Source organism: Simochromis diagramma, unplaced genomic scaffold, assembly GCF_900408965.1.
Source record: "Simochromis diagramma unplaced genomic scaffold, fSimDia1.1 OVJJ01000304.1, whole genome shotgun sequence".
In the NCBI taxonomy this organism is placed as follows: Eukaryota; Metazoa; Chordata; class Actinopteri; order Cichliformes; family Cichlidae; genus Simochromis; species Simochromis diagramma.
In genome coordinates, this window is record NW_024387030.1 from 10,695,297 (window position 1) to 10,717,042 (window position 21,746).

At 39.4% G+C, this 21,746-nt stretch overlaps 1 protein-coding gene across 2 annotated transcripts in view; it reads right to left on the bottom strand.

Annotated features, from left to right (window-relative positions):
- rps6ka1 (ribosomal protein S6 kinase a, polypeptide 1) overlaps positions 1-21,746 on the bottom strand; it is a 45,448-nt gene that overhangs the window by 19,654 nt on the left and 4,048 nt on the right. Inside the window, exon 2 of one of the 2 annotated variants that reach the window (XM_040042539.1) lies at positions 17,927-17,971. In XM_040042539.1, coding sequence (XP_039898473.1) covers positions 17,927-17,971 — 45 coding nt within the window. Of the gene's footprint in view, positions 1-4,887; positions 5,836-17,926; positions 17,972-21,746 lie in introns of those variants that run through there. The other variant, XM_040042541.1, reaches the window with a different exon arrangement.

The following is a 21,746-nucleotide window of genomic DNA, read 5'->3' on the forward strand; positions in this document are numbered from 1 at the left end:
AACATTTCCACAACATCTAAAGAAGAAACTTCAAGTGCTACTCAATCTGCACTTCCTGCTTACTCCCAGGTTTTTCCCCTTTAGAAATCCGCTCAACCAAATGCCAAATAAACCCCCAAAATTCACATACAGACAGAAATCAAACCTTTTTTTTGTATTGTAGGTATTTAAATGCAGGAACAGAGGGACACCAATACAAGACTTTAACTTGAAAAGATAAACCGACAGAAAAAAAGGATAGTTTTTGTTAACTTGACAGAGAGAGAGGTGCAAAAGGGCAGAGCATGGAGACGACACAATCAGCATCCATATTGATGAGAACTATAAAGGATGAGTGGAAATGGTCGGAACGTTTTCCTTAATCGACCCTCAGAGGCAGAAGTATGAAACTATGGCAACTGCGTTTTTGCAGTCTCCGTCTCCCAGCATCCTCTTTGCAAGAAAAGAGGTAGTTTCAGAGGCAAGGCCATTCACATAGGAAACATCTTTTTAGATGATGCTTCCAGGTAACACTTGCCAGCCTCCATCTTCACAAATGGAGCACTCCTGTTCACACTCTACTTCAGTTTGGAATCTGATGCCAGAAATGTCTTCTACTTATCACCCATGCAGCATGAAATGGATGATACTATGTTTATTTTGGAGGTAATACATGATGATGGCCTTTAAAGGTTATGTAGCTTGAGACTCTAATATCAGAGTCCTTTCAGAACACACAGACTTATCAGAGTGCACACACAGACTGGATGATTAATGGAGCTGACTTTCTGTCAGAGCATCCCTGTGCAATCATTACCATGACCATGTCTGAATGTGACAGAAAGAGAGAAACAGACTGTCCCTTTCTCTGTGTGTGTGTGTCTTTAAACCCAACTGGTATATGAATGAAAATCCCAATGAGCACACCCATTACGATTTACGAAAGTATACGTTTGTGTGAGTCTGCTCTTGTGTTTATATGCATTATCATGCTCCTCCTGGCAGCACAAGTCACAATCGGGGCTTAGTGACGCCGAGGGCACAGTAACCATGACGACTAGGCCAATAGCAGACATGAATGGATGACAGAGGGGATGAAGTGAATAGATGGATGGCTCAAGCATCTGAGGGGCATCTGCTTCAAGTTAAGACTTTTTTTTTTTTTTTTAAATCTGTTTTGTCATTCGTATAGATCAACAGGGAGGGAAACAGCTACAACACATGATAACCCTTCAGGTCAGGCAAGATTGTTGAAAAGGGAGAAAGAAGTTGAATGATAAGGAAATTGAAATTCTGATTCAGCTTTGACCTAAACTACCAAAAAGTTAGAAACGACATTGTTTTTGAAAGAAAGCACATCTAATATGTCACTAAAAATAATTTGAAAAGTTTTAAATAACAGTTATTGATGAATGATTAATTCAGAAATTATTTATGATTTTAGCAGAATATGCTTATAGATATACAGACGCTTATACTCTCCATAGAAAAAGAAGTTTTTTCTGAAATCCCCTGTTAACTGCATCATATTTGTGACCTGTCCAGGATGTACCCCACCTCTTGTCCTAAGATAACTGGGATAGGCTCTAGCTCCACCCCACCCCGCGCCCTGAATTGGATAAAAGGACCAGAAAAGATGGATGGATCCCTTGTTTAAAGAAATAGATGTGATTTCATGAGGCTGACCATGAACACCACAGTCTGCTCTACATCATTCCAACATGTCGCATTACTTCTCGACAATAATGAAAACTAACCAGTGTAGCATGAACTAAACTGCACTAAGACTGCCCGTATTTTCATGCAATTTTTAATAAGCTATAACAAACCTGTTTTCAAGAGGTTTTACAATATGGAAAAACCACAACTTCAGCAAGACATCCTATATCGATTAGATGCACATCTAAAAAACACTTTAAACTCTAAATTGGACTTAAGGCGTTAAAAGTTAGCCTTAGATTTCCATTTTAATCAAGTATCTCTTTCTGAGCAGTGCTTACTTTGAAAATATCTCATTGCTTCTTCTTCATCTCTGAACATCAAATGTGATTTTTCTCTTTTGGGGAAATACAGCCCTTATCAAACTATTGTTCTATTGTACAATAGATCAGATCTAGATGCCTAATTGTCACATCCTTACAGTTTAGAACAGGCTTGCATTTTTTTAAATGATCAATTGATCCTTTATCATAAAAAAAAAAACAAACAAAACAAAAAAAACTTGCATTAGGTAACACAATGTGCCAGTGAAACACATGCATAATGTTGCCAAAATATAAGTATAAATTCCATAAAGAATAACAAGTAATTTTGATGAATCACTACATTTACTTTAGTTAATCACTTCTCAAATTGATTGCAAAGTTAGTAGTGCACTTAGGCACAGAATGCCTAATCATTCGATAGGAATTCACTGGTCGAATGGATTATTTCCACATGGGCACAATCAGACATCACGTGGACTTGCTGGAATCACACAGGTTAAATACTGTTTAATGCGTACTGTGACTGCAATGCACATTTGGTTTCTCACCTGGACCTCTATCGGGTAATGCCTACAAAAGTTCAAGGCTGCAGTGCATGTACATAAACAACTTTTTTGTGGCATTAGGCAGACAGAGGCCTCTAATATAAATTTAATATTAATTTTCAGGTAACATATGCTGAACTTCCAAAAACATTTAGGTGTTTTTCACCGCTTCTTTTTCTTGGCAAAACTGGACCTTGAACACTTTTTGTGTAACACCATCCTATGAAAACCGAGCAATGAGATCAGCTATATAGTTGCAAATCAAGAAGAGGGAGAGGGTAACAGAGATTCCCATGTGTATGACAAAATCCAAAGATTTAGAGCCCCCTTTTAGAACAGAGGCAGGCTGCAAACCACATCTCCTAGTGTCTCTGTTTGTGTGTGTGTCTGTTTATATGCTCATCAGATCTCTAACGCACCTAAACTGAAACTGCAATCTGCATCTGTTACTGCTGATGACAAACTCAGATAAGAGGATACCCGGTTGACACAAACACACACGTACACACACACACAAACCACACCTCCCCCTTGGGTCTGCACATGCAATCATAACAGCGTCTGTTAGCTACTACAAAGAATAGGGGGGCATTTTAATTTGCATTAAAACCTTCTGGAGAGGCTCAATTAACCTGCTGCATAAACAACTGCATGACTGGGACTTGATAAGACGTGAATGATGGTGCGCTTTAGCGTGTTTACTTGTGTCTGCGTGGGCCTGTGTGGATAAGCCTTGCTAATAGATCATTTTTTTATTGTACATGATGATTGTGTGCAAGGCTGTGTCTCAGCACAAAGTCCATCTTGCGTAATGAAGTCGATTTTCCATTAAAGAATCTTGTTAACTGACTAACTTGCCATGAAAAGGAACACCAAGAGTAGTTTATGCATAACATATGAGCCAGACATCGTTGTTAACACTCATGGAAAGCTAAGTTTACCTGAACCCTTTCAATCAGGCTCATCAATGCCAAACATCCTTTCTGTAAGACTTTGGATGACCTTGTTCAAGAAGAGAGAGAAAAAAAGGATTCATAGTCACAGAAAGGACTTCTAGACATAGTCGCTTTAAAAAAAAAAAAAAAAGAAGAAGAAAAGAAGCAAAAACAGCCTTGAAAACAACTAACTTCATAGAAAAGAAGTTAGACTGAGAAACTTCATAACGCAAGTTTGATTAAAGGGAGATGAGTCAAGGACAAAAGCTTAACAAATCATTAGTCGGCCTTTATCTGAACTACAAGACATGATGATGAATTACACTTTGCTGAAGAGTGCAGCGAAGTAGTGATGGAAGACAGGGATGAGGAAGAGAGGAAGGGGATGATGTACTGGAATGTACCAGGTAAATGATGAAGGAGTAAGAGAGAGAATGAAGGAGGGCATCTTCAAGCCTCAGTGCTTTTCTCATTTAGCAGGGCTGTGTGCGTTCGTCCATGCGCACACGTGTATGTGTGCGTCATCAGGGTTCCCTCCCTTATATCATCCAGAGTGCCGTTAGAACAGCAGAGCCCACTTTAACAGAATCCAGAGGCTGTTTCCACTTGTTATCGTCACAGTGGCTTTTCAAAATGCGTGACGTAGAAATGAAGACAATTGACAAGTCTGGTTGTTCAACGTCGGCCTGCTGGTGAAATAATCAAATGAGCCTGACTTTGTTGCCTCTGAAAATGACACCTACAATCGCATTTCTATGTGTGATGTGACAGGGTGGAGAGACAAATAGGAAACAGGGAAAATCAAATAGATTGAGAGCACGGGAAAGAAAAGAAAGTTGACATTTCCAGACCAACACCCACATGGGCAGCCTGATAAGCTCAAGTCTTTGTGATAAGAAGGTTTTTACACAATTCTTTTCTGGAAAAAAAACAAGAATGAAACATGTGTGTTTCCTTTCTGGACAATGACAAATCATAATTCGAGCTACCTTATTCTCAACCACTTAGAGAGCTTTTTCACGCAGTTTAATGGGATCGATTGCAGAACAGATGCTTGAAGGAGGAGCTGTAATTAACTTCCAGAGAAGTAATGCACTTTAGATAAAGACTCTAAACCATGCAACACTGTACCTTTAAAGTGAGCAATGAGTGTGCCTGCTGCCTGCATGAGTGACCACAGTGAATCTGCAGCACACTGCGGCAATTTATTGCAAGTCTGTGGTCGCCTATCTTAAATATACCAGCAATAGCATGCATAATTATACATAGTATATGAAAGTAGTAGGAAATTGCTTTCTTGAAGAGTGTTCTTCAAGAAAGGGGGAAAAAAACCCCAAAGAAACACAACTAATTTTAATTAATCAAATAATTTGTGCGTACACAGTTAAATAAATCAGAACTAAATATTTCAAAAATAAAAAAAACAAGATGCAGCTCACTTACTAATCCTTTAATTTCCATTCCATAATCCAGGCTTTTCAACCTCTCTTTTCTCGTAAAGGTCACTTGCTGTGCCTCTCATAGGCCCGAGCTACTTTTTATTAACACACAGGAACAACAACTGCTTAAAGTCTTGTCTCAGACTTCGACATAAACTTTCAGGATGTGGCTTACTTGTGAAGTTCAGACAATTGCGGAACCTCAGCCAGAGCCATCGGCTCCGCTTGTCTACAAAACAGCAATCATATCGACCGTCTTTAAAGAGGTTTCCTGAGCTGAGGTGGTTCTTCAGCATAAAGTTGACTTAATTTCACGGTTCGGAAAAGGTTGATTAGAGCTTTTCAGCATCTGAGTAATATTAGGTTGATATAGTTACAGCGTTTTTATTTTGACATCTTACTCGATTGCCGTCACGTGAAAATATCTCTTCATATGTATCTAAATGTCTTCGCATCGAGTTTATCACAGCGCGCACACAAAACTCCCTTCCTCAAAGACCCAATTTATTATTTAAATCTTCGGTTTTTAGCTTTCCCCTTTATGCAATTGCAGTTTTTCGTACTTCAGAGTCTAAGGCAGAGCCGCTTTACAGTTGAGCAACACTAACTGAAGCTTCTGTATTGTGGTGTTTCATCTATCTGCTGCGCCTTTATCTTTCAGCTGCGTCTAGACGAATGTTCAATTAGGACGGAAACCTCATATCATAATCACGCATGAAATGGAATATAAAAAATGGTGTTGCAAGATGTGGAAGTCATGTGCTCGTGACTTCCACTGAAGAAATAAAATGATAAAATTGAAAAATCATGTGCTGATAATACTTATGTTGCCATTTATGTATTTTTATAGTATCAATAAGATGTTTATTGACGTGTAACATCATTAGTGTGCAACTTTATGTCAGCATTTTTATACTGACTCTACAGTGACACAACAGATGACATGAAATCATATCACCAAGGTAATTAAACACGTAGAAATAAGCCAAATAAAAAAGAAGAATAGATGAGAAATAACAACATAATGAAATATTATTTCCATTCATTCACACCGAGTCCTATGAGAGCAGAAAGGACAGCGGGTCAAGCTAAGTGTTATTCTTTGCTCATTCATTGTAACAACTAAGTTATGGAAAGTATGCAAAGAAAGTCACAGGCCTATTGTCACATTTATGCAAATACACACAAAGCAATCACACGCTGGCCTGAAAAAAGAAAAAGGGAAAAAAAACTGAAGTGTTAGCATTCAGCGTCTTACTAACAAACAAATCTTTTGCGAAAGGTCACAACAATGTGACAAGGTAAACTGAATGGGACTTCTGCATCCATTCAGAAGCCTATCGAGTCTCATCATATTCAGTTATGCATATTCAAAGCGAGTTAGAAAATGCTGGCCTGTTTGTTTTATTTGAGGACCTTGGCAAAGCAGGGTGACAGGATGCATAAATCTTTTGGGAGTGTGCTGATTTTGTCACTAAACGCAGGAACAGAAAGGAGCACAGTATGTGATGCCTCAATCTCAATGCAGTCTGTGGCCGAAAAGCCCTTTAAAAGAGCTACCACAAATTGTGCTGAAAGTCCAGCATTTTAACCCCTTCTGGTAAAAATAAATAAATTAATTAAAACAACCAAATAACATTAAACTAATGGGAATTTTGGAATATATTGCCTCAAGTGCACTTTACTTTATTCATTTACATGAGATGACCTCACACCTATAGGTTCAAGCGACACTGAAGGAAATCAGATGGTGTTTTTCAAGCACAATAGCCCATGCATAACTACCATATAGCCAACAAAGACAAAAGAGGCTTCATCTAAGTTTTATGTGCTTCATGTGACTAGTTATTCCTACTGCTCTAATGTAAGCTTAATGGCTCATTCTTTTGATGTCACCCAAATATTTGGCTGTTTCACTTGTCATTCACCAATAGCTAATGAAATGCTGATTGTGGTGAAATCCAAATAAAAGGCTTTAAAAAAAAAAAAGCCTACAAAAAGGAGAGACACACAAAAAAGACACATGCTGTTCAAACTAAGCATCAAGACGGGGAACAAAAGGTGATTTATGTAACTTTGGTTGTTGGTCCCAGGTGGGTAGGTCTGAGTAAAGTTCTCTGGGTAAAAATACCTTGACAGGAAGGCAACAGTAACTCAAACATGGTAAGCAAACGAGCATCGCTGAGTGAAAAATACGTAGAACCCTGAAGCAAATGCGCTACAGCAGCTAAAGAGCACACCGGGTGACAGCAAGAACAGGAAACTGAGGCTACAAATCGCAAGAAGTCACTAAAATTTGGAGAAGATTTTAAATATATTGCTAATACGTTAAGTCTCAATCTATGAATCTACATCGCCCTGTATCAATGGTATATGACCTTTATAACTATAGCATATACATATTTTGATGACTGGTTCTAGCAGGATAACATGCCATACCACAAAGCTCAAATCAGCTACAATACTATATTCTGCTTTATCATGACATTGAACCGTTTTAACTTTGTATTAATTTGATTTTTGAATGACTGAAAAAGAAGCCCAATGTACGAATATTTCAGTGTTAATAGAAAAAAAAAAAAGTGTTATTTTGTTTTGATGGAGCATTCATGACTGCATCATAAACAAACAAACAAACAAACAAACAAAAAATTTGCTTATTCTGATGCATTTCCAGTTTACTATTCGGTTACACATTACAGCTTTTACCACATCAGCATGATTTAGCCACGCTTGATTCACCACAGCTTCACAAGGACTAGCATAAGCAACACAACCACATGGCTAATTAGCATAATATGAGAGCTTTGCTGAATGGGCCTCAGGTAAACGGTGGTACACAGTCAGTCTGCGTACAGTAAAGACAAGAAGCTTATTTTACAGAAATTTAGGCATTTTCCTCTAATTTTGGACTTGCACATAAAAAAAAACACAAATATAAATATATATTTTTAAAAAATCCCAAATTATGTGCTACTACTTCTCAACTGCTAGTTATATTTATATACGTTTCTACACATGCTTTTTACATACAGTCATGTAGAGATAATGTATTTAGATTGAAGTATCGTATCCTGACTTGAAAAGCTGGCCCCAGAGACGATCCAGCTACGGAGGCCGTCTCTTGATTTCAATCCTACGTTTCAATTCTGTTTTTGCTACGTCGCACATCATCAGTAGTGGTGTAGCAGAAGCTGGAAGTGAAAGCAATTAAGATGGCTAGGGTATGGAGGCAAAAATCTCGATAGAGGAGAGTCAAGGAAGCGAGCTTCCCACCCAGAGAGTGCGTTATTCTAGTCAGTTTAAATGGTGGTGTGCTATGTTGTACCGTTGCTGTAGGCGGGATGAGATATGATGAGTAAAAAAATTATAATTTCAAGGAAATAAAATAAAGTGAAGCAGAGCAGGACTGGAAAGAGCAATAAGTTCTGTCAACTAATAATCACACTCAAGAGGCTTGTTAACTCTGTGAGTCACGTATGAACGGGAAACAATCTGGCATCAAGAAACAAGAAAAGGATGAGCAGTCCAACGGAAACAAACAAAAAGAATAAAATATTCCACTAGAAGCAGACAAACAGCACAGTATCGGTGTCTGTGCTGTATCAATGCATGTGTATGAGTGTGTGCATGGCTGACGGCTTCCACCTAGATGTCGTATCACGAAGTGTGATCAATGACAGAGCTGTCAGCAAAACAGTGCTATAAACATGCAAACCAAATATGCACACACAGCCCTGGTTGTTAAGTGTGTGTGTGCCGGAGAAACATTTGTGATGGGAACCGACGTCACCTCTGAGCCTGAGTCACAATGCTGCCATCAACAGTCCAGTAAACCTGGACAGTTTTTATTCTTTCCGTTGTCGCATCCTTCAGACGAAACACAAATCTTTTGGAAAATGCGCATCTTAACACCCTGCATTTGCACAAATACCCACAAAGTAGATTTACAGTTCAACAGAAATGAATAAATGCAGAAAGCTGCAACATTATAGTGTTTATTTGGCAATAGGAAGATGAGAGTACACAGTTGATTTAAAAGAAAATATCAGTAAAGTTAATCTGATTTCAGGACTAAAGTGTTGCGAATTTACCTACAGAGCCACACTAAAGCATCAGGTGTGCATTTCAGGCTACGTCCCGAAGCAGAGTGTGACATAATCAGTCCCAGTCCCCCTCCCACCCCACCCGCACTACCCTGTTAATAACCCCTCCTTCAAACCCTGCAGTGGAATGTGAAGTGTTTAGCTCTGCGCAGCTCCAAGGCTTGTCCAGACCTTGTTAATACATGCCTCTGCTCACTGGGGATCATAGCCAAGCAGATGCCGGTATAATGCATTGCTCCTCTGGCAAGATTTCATGCGCTCTGCAAGATGGTGCTCAAGTTTTCTAAGAAACGTCAAACTTTGCCCATATAGAAAAGCACTATATGAAATGCTTTTTCTATCTCTTTGTGATGCACATTTCAAGCTCTGAAAAATTAAACACAGCAAACACAGGTTCTAGCTGGAGGTACAGCTCAGTAGCCATCTGCTGTCCTAATTGTCCATTTTATTAAGTATTTATGGAGTTTCTTACATATTTCATGGCGTTTATGTTCCAAACCTGGAAAGGCCAAGAAAAATAACAAACGATCATAGCTTCTTTTTTTTCTTTTTTCTTTTTTTTTTTTTGTTAAGCAGAGGTAACGTATGCCAGTCAAAAGTCTGCATTCTTATTGGACAGCTGAATAAAGCAGTGCTCTCTCTCAAGGTAAAAAGGGTAGCAGGGGACGAGACAAGACATGCTAACAACACAAAGTTGAAAAAAGAAATAAGGAGCTCAAAAATCAGACATTTTCAAATGCAGGATCAGAGATCTGCTGAATCTGCAAATAACTGTTTGCCTTTATTATAAGTTGGCAAACAGGAACACATGGAACAGATGGTTGTAGAGTTTTATTAAGATAGCGTTGTGTTATTAATTAACACAAGGAAACTGACGTGTGCTCCATGTTGCAATCTTCCACTATCTAGCACTACATAGGAGTTTAACAGAAATGCAACACAGCATTCAGATGTGAAAATAAAATCCAATAGGAGCCTGGGGTAAAATTTAGACCTCTTCTGCAAAACACCCCATGGCCATGTTTTTTTTTTTTTTTTTTTTTAAAAACATAAATCCCAGTCACCAAATCCCAAAGGAAGTAGAGCAGTTTAAAAAAATAGAATGCATCTCAATGAGAGATTATAATGCAGACATCCCCTGCAGGGATGCCATCCCAGGAGAAAGGGAGGCATCTAAAGTAGCAAGATAGAAACAGACAAGGAACTAAGAAAAGGAATGCTGTTACCTTTGTATTTGCACCCTCTGATGAGAGTCAAGTGAATTTTCCAGACTGAAAGCCCTCAAAGGAACGGTATGGCTACTAAAAATATCCCCCATAAAAGAGTATAAATAAGAAGTCAAGAAGAGAAACTATATGAAAACATTTCGCTTAAAACAAAAGCAGTTTTGTATTTGTGAAATATGCCCATTTTTTTTCGTGTTGAGACTTTCAAAGAATACAGAAATATGAAGCTTTAGCTTACAAATGGTTAGCTTATCATAGCTTATCTCATCTTAGCTTAGAGGCTAAAAACGGTAATCAGCATTCAGCCTGGCTCTGCAGCAGCTTGCTAATTAAACCCTTACATCTCAATATCAAACAGTAAAACAAACAATTGTGGTTTACTTGTTTATAATCTTTATGCTAATTTAGGCTGATAATAGCTTCATATTTAGCATAAAGAGGAAGTGGTGATAGCTGTCTTATTGCAGTCTATTCCATAGTTCTTATAATTTTTGTTTTGTTTTATCCTACACTGCAACATATGCTCTTTAATGACCAGCTGAACCCACTCAATCTATTTCTCCCACCCATAGCGAACAAGTGTTGGTGAGATTTTAAAGAACTGAATATTTCTGTAGTTCTGAGTGGCACACTGCAAAATGAACTCCCTTCTTTGCTGTAAAAGGAAAGAGTTGTATAGTTTAGTCTCTCCATCCTCTTTTTTTGTCTCCCATTATGTTTCCTTCCCCTCCCACTTCCTCTCTTTTTCTTTGCGCCCAAGCTTATATATGGCTCCAACTACCACAAGAATCTTCTATTGTCTTAATTAATGTGACTGACAGTAGCAACAACAACTATTCATCTACAACAAAGAGGCAGGGATTTGAACATGTTTTACCCTTACATAAATCCAAACACAGTGCAATGCAGTTCATATACACTGCAGTTCTGGGATCTTGGTTAAGTCTGCAGTCTGACTGCCTGTAGAGTTTTATTGCTAATTAAAATGCTGCAATAAATCTGTTATACTTATTGTGTAGGAATTGTTGAGGTGAGCTTGGTGTGTTTCAATGTGGGGGGACAGGCAGAGCCACGTAAATCAAGTCCAAGGTCAGCTTTGCAAAAAAAAAAAAAAATGGGGAGAGCGGTTGCCATGCCTACAACATGCATGTGCAAACAGAGGCTCACAGTTATACAAACACATGCCACAAGGCTACGCAGCCATCAGCCATCTTTCCATTTCCTGACTCGCCAGCCCAGCTGAGCTCTACAGTAGCCCAGAGGTCAAAACACAAATCATGTAAGCTGCAATCCCTGCCTACGCACTCTCACTGGTAAATATTTAATCGGTCTTGAACAAATTTTAACACCATTTCTGCAGGATGTCCATCATATTAAGACACAAATAATTATATTTGCAAAGAAGCATCGCATGTGCACGCTTGTGGTTATCCAACAAAGGGCAAATTAGCCGCAGGTACACTGGATCGCAATGCACCAATACACACTGCAACAAGGAGATGCCTGAGTGTGTGAGTGTGTGTGCATCTATTTCCCAAAAGACCCGGAGAGTGTGTTTGATATGCCGAGTTACTGCCACTGATTCTTTTTGAGTTTACTGCACGCTGAGTTTTTCTTTAGTTGCAAAGCTCAGAACTATGACTGTGTCTGGAACCCCAGCTGACTGACTTGAGGAAAAGCTATGCAGGAGCTGCCTCCTGTTTCCTCCCCTCTTTGCACTCCACTTCTGCAGTCCTATGCGGTTTTCTCCTCCCTCCGTTCCCTCTCTTCTCACGCTCTTGACATCTCCTCGCTCCCGCTTGCGCTCCGCTACGTCCTCTTGTCCCTCGGCCACTGAAGCATAAATACCACTCGCTCAGCACCTAGCTGCAGTAAAAAGTCATTACCTACATTAGGGACAACAAAAAGTGTCACTGACACCAATGGAAAAAGCAATACCTTTTACTGCTTTGCTGCCCTCGGGCTTGGTAGGTGGGAGTTCATACTGAAGTGGAAGTCAGACAAAAAAAGTACACACACAGACACACACACTCCTGACCATATAGTGAATGTTACTCTGCATTTGCCCACGCATGACTGTTTCAATAAAACACCCATGAAACATCTTCAAACAGCTTATTTTGAATGTCAGAAAACAGAAAACCACAAAGTGCATTCCTCAGATGCGCACATTTAAATGTCATGCCCACGAGTTTAATTACAAGTCAAATTTCGACTAAGGTGTGACGACGCCACTCCTTTGTTGCACTTCAATCACGCTGACCCAAAATGTCAACAAAACACTGACATCCCACCTTGCTGCAGGCAGTAACATTTTTTTCCATCCTTGAAGTAGTTTCCTTTCATCTTTCACCCCCCTCTCTCTCACTCACACTGTGATTTTGTTTATAATTAAAAATTCTCTGGCTGTAATAACTATCTCAGAAAATGTCCACCATTTACAGGAATTCAGAAAATTATGTGTTATCTACTCATCACTCAGCTGGGCTGGCTGTCATTTGCTTTGGCTTATACTCAGGAAGTATAACAACTTCTTTAGGTCACAGTGATTTATTGTTGTGGTAATAAAATATAAAACCTAAAAAAAATTTTTTTTAAATATACACATAAATACATTTTAATGGCAGGTCACTGTTAAAATATGAAGCATATCCCCAAATGCTTCCCCTGAAATGAAAGTTGGATGATTTGGAAAAATATGAAGCAGTACGGCCTTTTTGTGTCAATAGTTAGAAGTTTGTGAAAGATCATGATGCCCAGCACCAATCATGATTTCCCGACATCGGAGTCCAAATCTAATGGCTGTTTGTGGGTTGTTTGCTGTCAATTTCAGGCTCCTATCAATCAAAGCACACCCACAAATCCCTGATAAAACAATTATGAGCTTAGGAGGGTTAAGCTGACGCACACACACAGCAAGTAAATCAGCTCCTCCAATAGAGGAACGCCGTTAAAACTGGGAGATTCTTGTTACTTTCCTTACACTTCTAGAAAACAAAATATCTCATTGGAGAAGGTGGAAACAGAGCATGGTTGGTTTTTTCCTTGAAATGGATTTGGTGACCTATTGCGTGCTCGGCAGGCTAATTAGTTTTTATCTTCTTTTGACAGCCCTGTGGTAGACCTCTCATCACTCACTGCACAGTATGCGATGCCTTTTTCAATTTCTCTGTTTGAGGTTGTTATTGTCTTATTCATTGTTTCAGCTCTTTGAACAAATCTTCCTCACTGGCATCCTCAAGGGCAATGGAGTTGATGTGATCTGTTGCTAGAAATAGGCCAAATGCATCACTTCTGTGGTAGCAGATCACTGAAAGCCTGGCACCCTGCCAGGCACTAAATTGCTGGGTAAGATCATCCCCTTGCGACGACACGACTAAGTACCCTCCTTTCTCAGGTGACTGTCCACAGCTGTCTGATATCATCACACCAATACAAAGGCTGTCTTTTTAACTGCTACTCTAATGTCACATCAAAGTATTGGAATTCTTAGTTTTAGCTGGTCTAAAGCATATGCAATAATACAAGAAATAATTTCTACTGCTTTGACAGAAAGTAATGAAACAGAGAAAGCCAGTGCTGATATTATAGGCTAAATAATCTATTCATTATTCATAAGAGTTGTTTTCCCCTAATGTAGCAATTGAGATAATATATCGTTTATGTCAATTAGGTAGCAAAATATTAATTCTCTTTGGAATCTCAGATATGAGGATTTGCTGCGTTCCTTTCTTTTCTCCTTGATATCATTACGTTGGTACATTGTAGACTGATGGTTGAACAAAAGTGCGTCGCAATTTTCTTTGCTCTTATTAACTATTATTAATCATCTTATGGCCTCCAGGATTAATTCAATCTACTTAATAACATTCCACTTGTAAATAAAGAAACTGATTATCTGTGTCAGTGTGAAGAAGAAGTGAGTTTCATCTCGCTTCAACGAGAGAGACAGATATTGATCATCATTACTATCAGTTTAATGGGTCCAAAAATAGCTTGGGAAGCTCTACTAGGCAAGAATCATATGTCGCTCAGCTTTTACACAACGAGACAAACGAGAGAGCAGATCGCTCATTAGAGAGAGAACCCAGTTGAGCTCACCACCCCCAGACCCAAACACTCACGGCTTAATGCTGAGGACCATCACGTTATTGTTTAAAGCCTGCTCTAGGTTTTAACATCATTGAACGACAAGGACAGCTGCTCTCTTTCCCAACGCTGTGCTCTCTCTTTCTCAGTTGTTGCCTCTAAACCCTGCCTCTCTCACACCATCCATTCCTCTATTAGGTCTGCTGGAGGCAGGTAACTCCCATGGCTAGAGTAGATAACAGCCGCCATTATCAGATTCCCAGCATTAAAAGAGCAGCTCAGTATTGATCGCTGTAGCGCCTGGTTACAACTGCTCTGCCTGCGCGATGCTATGACAGTCTGGGTATGAGGTCTACCTTCAACCCCACCAACATCTAGCATTTCACGGTGTGATTCATTATTTACATACTACTTACATTTTTAGCTTTGTTGACTGTGCAATAAAACCTTTAGTCAAATGATCACCTAAAATGATCACATAAAACAGCATTCCTAATATTTTCCCAATCCTATCATTCATGAAACTGGAAAAGCTTTCCAAGTCTTGCTAATATGCTAGAGTAGAGCATGCTTTCCCTGGTGGGGCATATGGCTGCAATATTTTTTGTCCACTTGAAACTGTTTTGGGCTTGAGCACTTACTTCACCTCGTGAAAATCCAATCTCCTCCAACTCTGCCATCTATATCCTTCACCAGATGGTCTTCGGCCTGCCCCTCTTTCACTTTCCAACACTGGCCCATCTCAAGACAGCATTTGAAATTCTCTGAATCCATAAAACACAGCCAAGCCATTTTAGCTTCTTCATCTTTAGTTCCTGGCCATGTGCTGCTACCATGTTATGGTGGGTAGGCTTGAGGAAAGTGTTTGAATTCTGGAAACCGTACTAGTGGAGATTTAGCCCTGGTAGGGTCAACCACGGCAGGCAAACAGCGATATCATTGCTATACTAACACTATATACCAATTCTCAAGTAGGCATAACAGTAAGACAAGCCCAGGCATGTCTGAGAGCAAGAGTGCCTCTGATGATGATTTAGTACTTAAAGAGCTACTTCAGCAAGCTCCAAGAAAGCAGAGTTCACTAGGAAATACAAACCTAACGTGGGAAAAAAATACATTTGTTTCAAAAGAAAAATAATAATGATAAAAAACTAAAACCGTCAAGTACAACCAGGCTACGAAGGAGGAGATACTAGCAGCTTGTGATGTGTGACCTAAATGTACACAAATGACTCAGCCAGGCTTCGCTAGCTGCACCAGCTGGTTGCACTCCCTATGACAGTAAGAGCAAACATTGATGGAAATTACTTGTGTGGATACAAAAAGTTCAAGTCCCAAAGCCCAAGATAAAGAAAACATTAAATTAGGTAAAAAAATATATATATATATTTTTCAGTTTTTATTATCGGACAATATTGTTAGGGTTCCTGTCGAGCTACAAGGTCAAGTTATTTTAGTCATTGTTGAACTCCAGTGTTAAGCAGTTTATACTTTTAATTAAAATACGTTTGTACTCACATTTGACTCCTCTTGTGTTGCTATTGCTGGCCCCTTGTTCCAATAGATTAACATTTTAATTAAGTAGTATGTCAGCACTGACAGCTGACAGTAGCTCATTAGAGAAAAAGATGGAAAATGTATTTTACGTCCTTACACTTGCAAATACTGCTGCATTCAGAAGTTATTGTTTTTTTCCTACATCATGAGATATCGTGATCTAATTTTGAGGCTATACTGCCCAACCCTACATGGGGCTAACAAACCCATCTCCTAAATACTCCACCAAGTTAGTTAGTGTTCTCATTGTAGTTTTTCTAACACAGAGATGCAGAAGGCACTACGAGATCACTACGCCAGCTTTAGATGAACACTTGTCTAAGGCAAACAGGAGCTCGACAAGGACCCGAATTCACTATGCCGCTAGGAGGATGAGACGTGTAACTATGTCTGAAGCATCAAAGACAGCTCAAGGCATCAAGGAGATGAATAGGTATCGGGTGGGCATCCCAGGTAAGAGCGAGAGCAGGTTGAGTTCCTAATATAGTTGTCTATTATTCTCAGCATATTACCAAAAACCCATGATCATCTATCATGGTGTGGAAGAAGCACAAGATAGCACTGCTGCAGAGTCAGAGGAGAGAAAAATCCAGCAGCCTATTTAAAGAGATGACATAATTGATCAGATTACTGGAATGCACCAGTTAATTAGCAAAACATGTAAATTATCACAGTGCTTACCAGGACTGAGTCATAATTGAATATCAGCCACTTTTTGGAGACTCATATTGACATTATATGATTAGGGATGTAGTAATCTAATATGCTGGATTGGTACAATTTCCAATAATGACTTCATGTGGCCAGATGTGCTGTGACATGACAAATCTGGTTTCATTTTTGGTGTCTCGGTTGCTATTATTACAAGTTCAGTGAGGTACAAAGATAATATCCACAGTGTGCATGATCATTTCCAAGTTCATTATTTAAAGGAAGTTGGAGATAAAATGAAAAATCAGTTGTTTAAAGAAAAAGGGTTTGACAAATCTGTCCTCATGTAGTTCACAGGAGCAGAACAGAGTGGTTCGAGCACAAAGATGATTTTTTGGGGGGTAAACTTGCATAGATTTGCCATTTTCTTGTATTCGTAAACACACACACACACACACACAAAAATCCCCAATCCTTTATCACGTAGCAGTAAAATTCATAGATAAAAGAACAATCCTTTGTTCTTTTAAATTCTTGTCCTCAAACGTTAATTGCCTTGCCCAGTGTGGCATATGTGCATGGACTCCTAAAGCGAAAACCTTTCTTATTCAGCTCGTCCACGGTCACAGCACATTGTGACATTGCACTGAAAGAAAAGACGACACGCTCTTTAGAGGCTCTTCCCCTTGAGAGTGAGGCCTTAAAAGAAGAGGCTAGCTACGCAAGAACAAACATTTCCTTGTCCTCTGCTACATGACTGAACAGTAAGAGTGCAAGGGGAAGCGGGATCATATTTCAGAGCCGGACAATACGGGGCAGAGGCCAACCAGGAGGCACAAAGGGCTGACGCAGTGTTTTTTCACCGAGTTTCTGTAAGTGCGAGCTGATGTGCGTTTGTCCCTGTATGACATGTTGGCATGTAAGCGGGCCAGATCAGGACGTGCACTATGTGTAACACTACATGGCCTTTCTATTCTAGTCAACCAGACTCATCACTATACCCATTAGCCAGACTGCTGCTCAATCAGCCTCACTCAGGGAATATTCAACACATCAAACTTGAGCCAGCTAATACCCTCTCAGGGCTGTCAATGCGACTGCTAAATGAATAAATCGACGCACAGTCACACACTTGCAAACGCCTGACACGTGATAGAGCGCCACGGCTTTCTTTTTTGCTACAGAGATGGAAACAGCTCAAAATGAAGATTCGCACAAAAATTTGCCCTTTGATGGAATTTCGCCTTCTGCTGCTCGTCTTCACAGAAGAGCGCGCGCAAAAGCCAAGAATTCAAAACAAGACTTGCGTCCAAGTTCTCGCTGTAATTTATTGGACGTTAAGCTGCATGAATATTGAGTCACATTTGTGCATGTTTGTGCGAGTGCGTGTCATTGTTCCAGAAACGCCACCTACCTTGACAGCAGTTGTGACTCCATCCTCTGTAGTGCTCTGTCCATTCTGTCAAGACAAGCAGATGAGAAAAAGTCGGTCAGTGTGGATGTTAAGTGCATATATCACATGTGTCTGGATGGGTCTAAAGGAGGAAGAAGCGAGGCACGGCGATATTTGCAAGACTGCGTGGGCGGCAGCAGTCCACTGTATCCAGCACTTTGCTCCTTCACTAGCAAACCTAATAATCTAAGGCCAACACACAATTGCATATCCTCAGTAGGTAAGTCTCACTGAAAAGGGTAATCATTGCTATTTGGAAAACAATGATTCAATGGTAGCTATTGTGAAAATCAACATGCTGTTCCCGCAGAAGAAGTGAGTGACTAACTTTGAACATATGGTGGGATTTCAGACAGATTAGTTGATTAGATGTGGATCTTATTCCACTGCAAACAAAGATAAAAAAAAAAAAGAAAGAGAGAGAGACAGAAAAAGCCACAGCAGAACGATAACAAGAGGAGAGTGATGTAATTTTTACATAGCAGGGGCTGCGATGATGTCAGTCCAAATCAGGATCATTGGTCAGAGAGGCCAGGCAGACGAAGACTGACTGTCTAGCTGGCTAAGAGCATTTAGACATTTAATAAGAGCTTGCATGAGGTTCAAACACCTCTTCAAAACACAGAATAGTGTGTTTAAACTCTTTCATTTTTATCTCAGGTATCCAGGCCTGAGGTGCACAACGCCAGTCTAGAATTTGCTGCAACTGTATGCAAGTTTAATAACTGAACTGCATTAATATGCAAAGTTACGACTCATAACATCTTGACATTATGGCAATATCTACACAAATATGTCCATATTATTTTTTTGCATTCTTTAATTTTTAACGAGACAGAAGAAGTCAGTGCAATTTAGCAAAAATGAAAGACCCGTATGAAATTGGTTATTATTTAAAACTGTTTTGATATAGCTTAAAACCCACAATAGGCACAAACTTCATTTTAATGGCATAAGCGATTAACTGTGCACTCCGGCATTACTAATGTTCATCAGAGGCTGTCTCGTCAGAAAATGTGTCTCCTAGCTCCTGCATTTTGCATTAGAAGAGAGTTCTATCTCAAAGGCAAGTTCTATTAAGTTCTGTTTAATGTGACACTGCACTGCTAGGTTCAAATAACCTGACCTCAGTTTCTTGCATGATCCCACTCTTTCATCAGATCCACCCTTCATGCTCAGGGCCTGTGTACTTTAAACTCTACTTTTTGAGATTCCTTATAACTGAATGCTTTCAGTGATTAAGGAAACACATGAGTGAGGACTTAAAAAAAAAAACCTCCCCACCCCATTTCCGCTTTATGCTTTGTTTTTCCCATTTCAGAATGAGACTGTTCACTTCCTTGATGCAGTCTTCCTCTTCCCTCAGACTGCAGAAAACACAACAGGGAGTCAACACAATGACAAGCAATAAACAGAAAGGACGTAAATTGTATTGAAATGAACAACCCTGGGAGTTTCTTTCTATAGGTGCTTACTCTGATGATCATTAGATTCATTATCCAATGCAGAGCTGGTTTATAGACCAAAATGTAATTATGAACACAGAAAAGTCCCAAAAGATTTTGATCCACCATGAAATACCAGCTGGAAAGCATGTGATTGCTTGATGAACGACTTTCTTTTTTTAACGTGACCATGATCTCAAACACAGTGCCAATGCAATTACAGCATACCTGGAGATCAGTCATGGATTGGCCTCCCCAGAGCCCAGACCTCAACATTATTGAGGCAGTATGGGATCATCTTTACAGGCAACAGAAGAAAAGAGAGCCAACATCCAAAGGACAGTGTTGATATATCCTTCAAGAAGCCTGGAGAACTATTCCCAAAGACAACTTAAAGAAGTTACCAGAAAGCTTGTCTAAGAAAGTTCAGGCTGCGTTGAAGAATGAAGGCAGTCATAACAAAGATTTACTCTCAGGTTTATTAGAATTGTGCAAACTGCTTATGTCATTATATACTGTATTTCCAAGTATGGTTACACATATTTACAAGTATCCTGGAAAAATATGAAAAAATTAGGGGTGACTCAGGACTTTTGCCCAATACTGTTTAAATACATTGTTTTGTTAACTGTAGACTTAAACAGCATATATGTATACATGCATTAAACAATTTTATTTATTTTTTATTGCTATGATTTAATGTTTGTCTGAATCAGGTCTCTCTTGTAAATTAGACATTAAATAAAGGCTAAATAAATATACCTGCTCAATAATATACCCATGTACATTAAATATTTATTTTACTTATTTATTAAATAAGAAGAAATGGAGGAAAAAAACTGTAAAAGGTGACAAAACAGACAATTATTCCTTACACACTTAACTGTAAAGTACACCACTTACAGCTTTGTTTTACTTTTACTTATCTGTTCTGTCTGTTCCTGTATAGAAACGCTGAGTGCAGTAGGGGAAATTTCTTGTGTGTGCTGATTAATACAGCTTGATTTTAAGATATAGGCACAGGCAGCGACAGCAGAGCAGCTTTGCTACTCTCGTTTGCTGAAAGGAAAAACAAAGGCCCTCTGACAGAAAGCACGCAGACTGTGGATTTAGTTTACTGTCGCTGTAATACCTCAGAACACATTCGCTCCCGTTCTGTAAGACTGGATGTGCCTGCCGACCGAATGAGATGGCTCATTTTCTGCTTTGAGTTTTATTCCAGTAGTACTTCTAAATTGCAGGGATAGTACAGCTCTGTACACCTCCAGGCATTTTTACAAGTTGGACTTTAATCATGATCAAGGGGGGGGGGGATTTAATTTAGCCATACTGCACCACTCATAAAGATTTTAATAGCCGTAATGTGAGGGGATAGGGTAGAAAACTGAAAAATGGAAGCAATTTAATGGCGAAGTACGGTCAAAAGTTAGGCCCAGATGTGTTTAAGGAATGATAAAGGAAATCTTGAGGAAGTGCAGAGTCTGTTGGTGTAATAGACACCTCAGGCTACTTTGAAGGAACTCTCCCCGCCTTACTCTGGTATTCCCTATATCGGTGTGGCTAGCTCTGTTTGTACCAGGATTGGGGATTCTATTTGTGTGAATGTAACTGTGCAAGTTTGTGTGTGCGGTTCGCATCGTCTATCTGACGTTGCTGCTCAACACATTTCAACCTCATTAGCACTGCATGGCTGATCCAAGTGGCCCAGTTAATGGTGCTTTCCCCCCCCAGTGGGTTTCCTTAGTGAGAGCACAGGCACACACAAAAGGGCATATAAATATGCTCAAAGTGTGCTGTTTAAATACAAACACAGAAGCAAAAAAATGTGCAATGGGAGAAATATTCAGACCACAAGCATGCTGTAAACAGATTTAAAGACCAACGTGTTAAGCAAGTCTGAGCCAGACAGCAGAAATTCACATTTTTCTCGCAGGACTCTGTATGATTAGGCAAATTAAAAAAATCTCAGAGCACTGTTGGTCTGTGTGAGTTTGACAGATAAGTCCACGTTTTACAGTGTGAGCAGTACAGCCCTGTAACTAGGCAACTAAGAAATACAATAACCACTTATTCTCTATGCCTGTAATACTATCTGAAATAATTTCTCGTAATCTCATCAGTGAATATTGACAGCTTCTGGTCAGTTCCAGAAAAAGGATAATAGGGGTTTCTCCTTTTTACTGTGTGCCAAGTAGTTCCTTTCAGAAGTCGGCAACCTTAAAAGGATAGAGAGTAGCACTACTGCCTACAGGTATGGCTGAGGCTGTGCAATGTACACTTCAGGCTTTAGTGACTTGATTAATATTTACCTCTAAAAAACAAAAAAGGTATTAGAA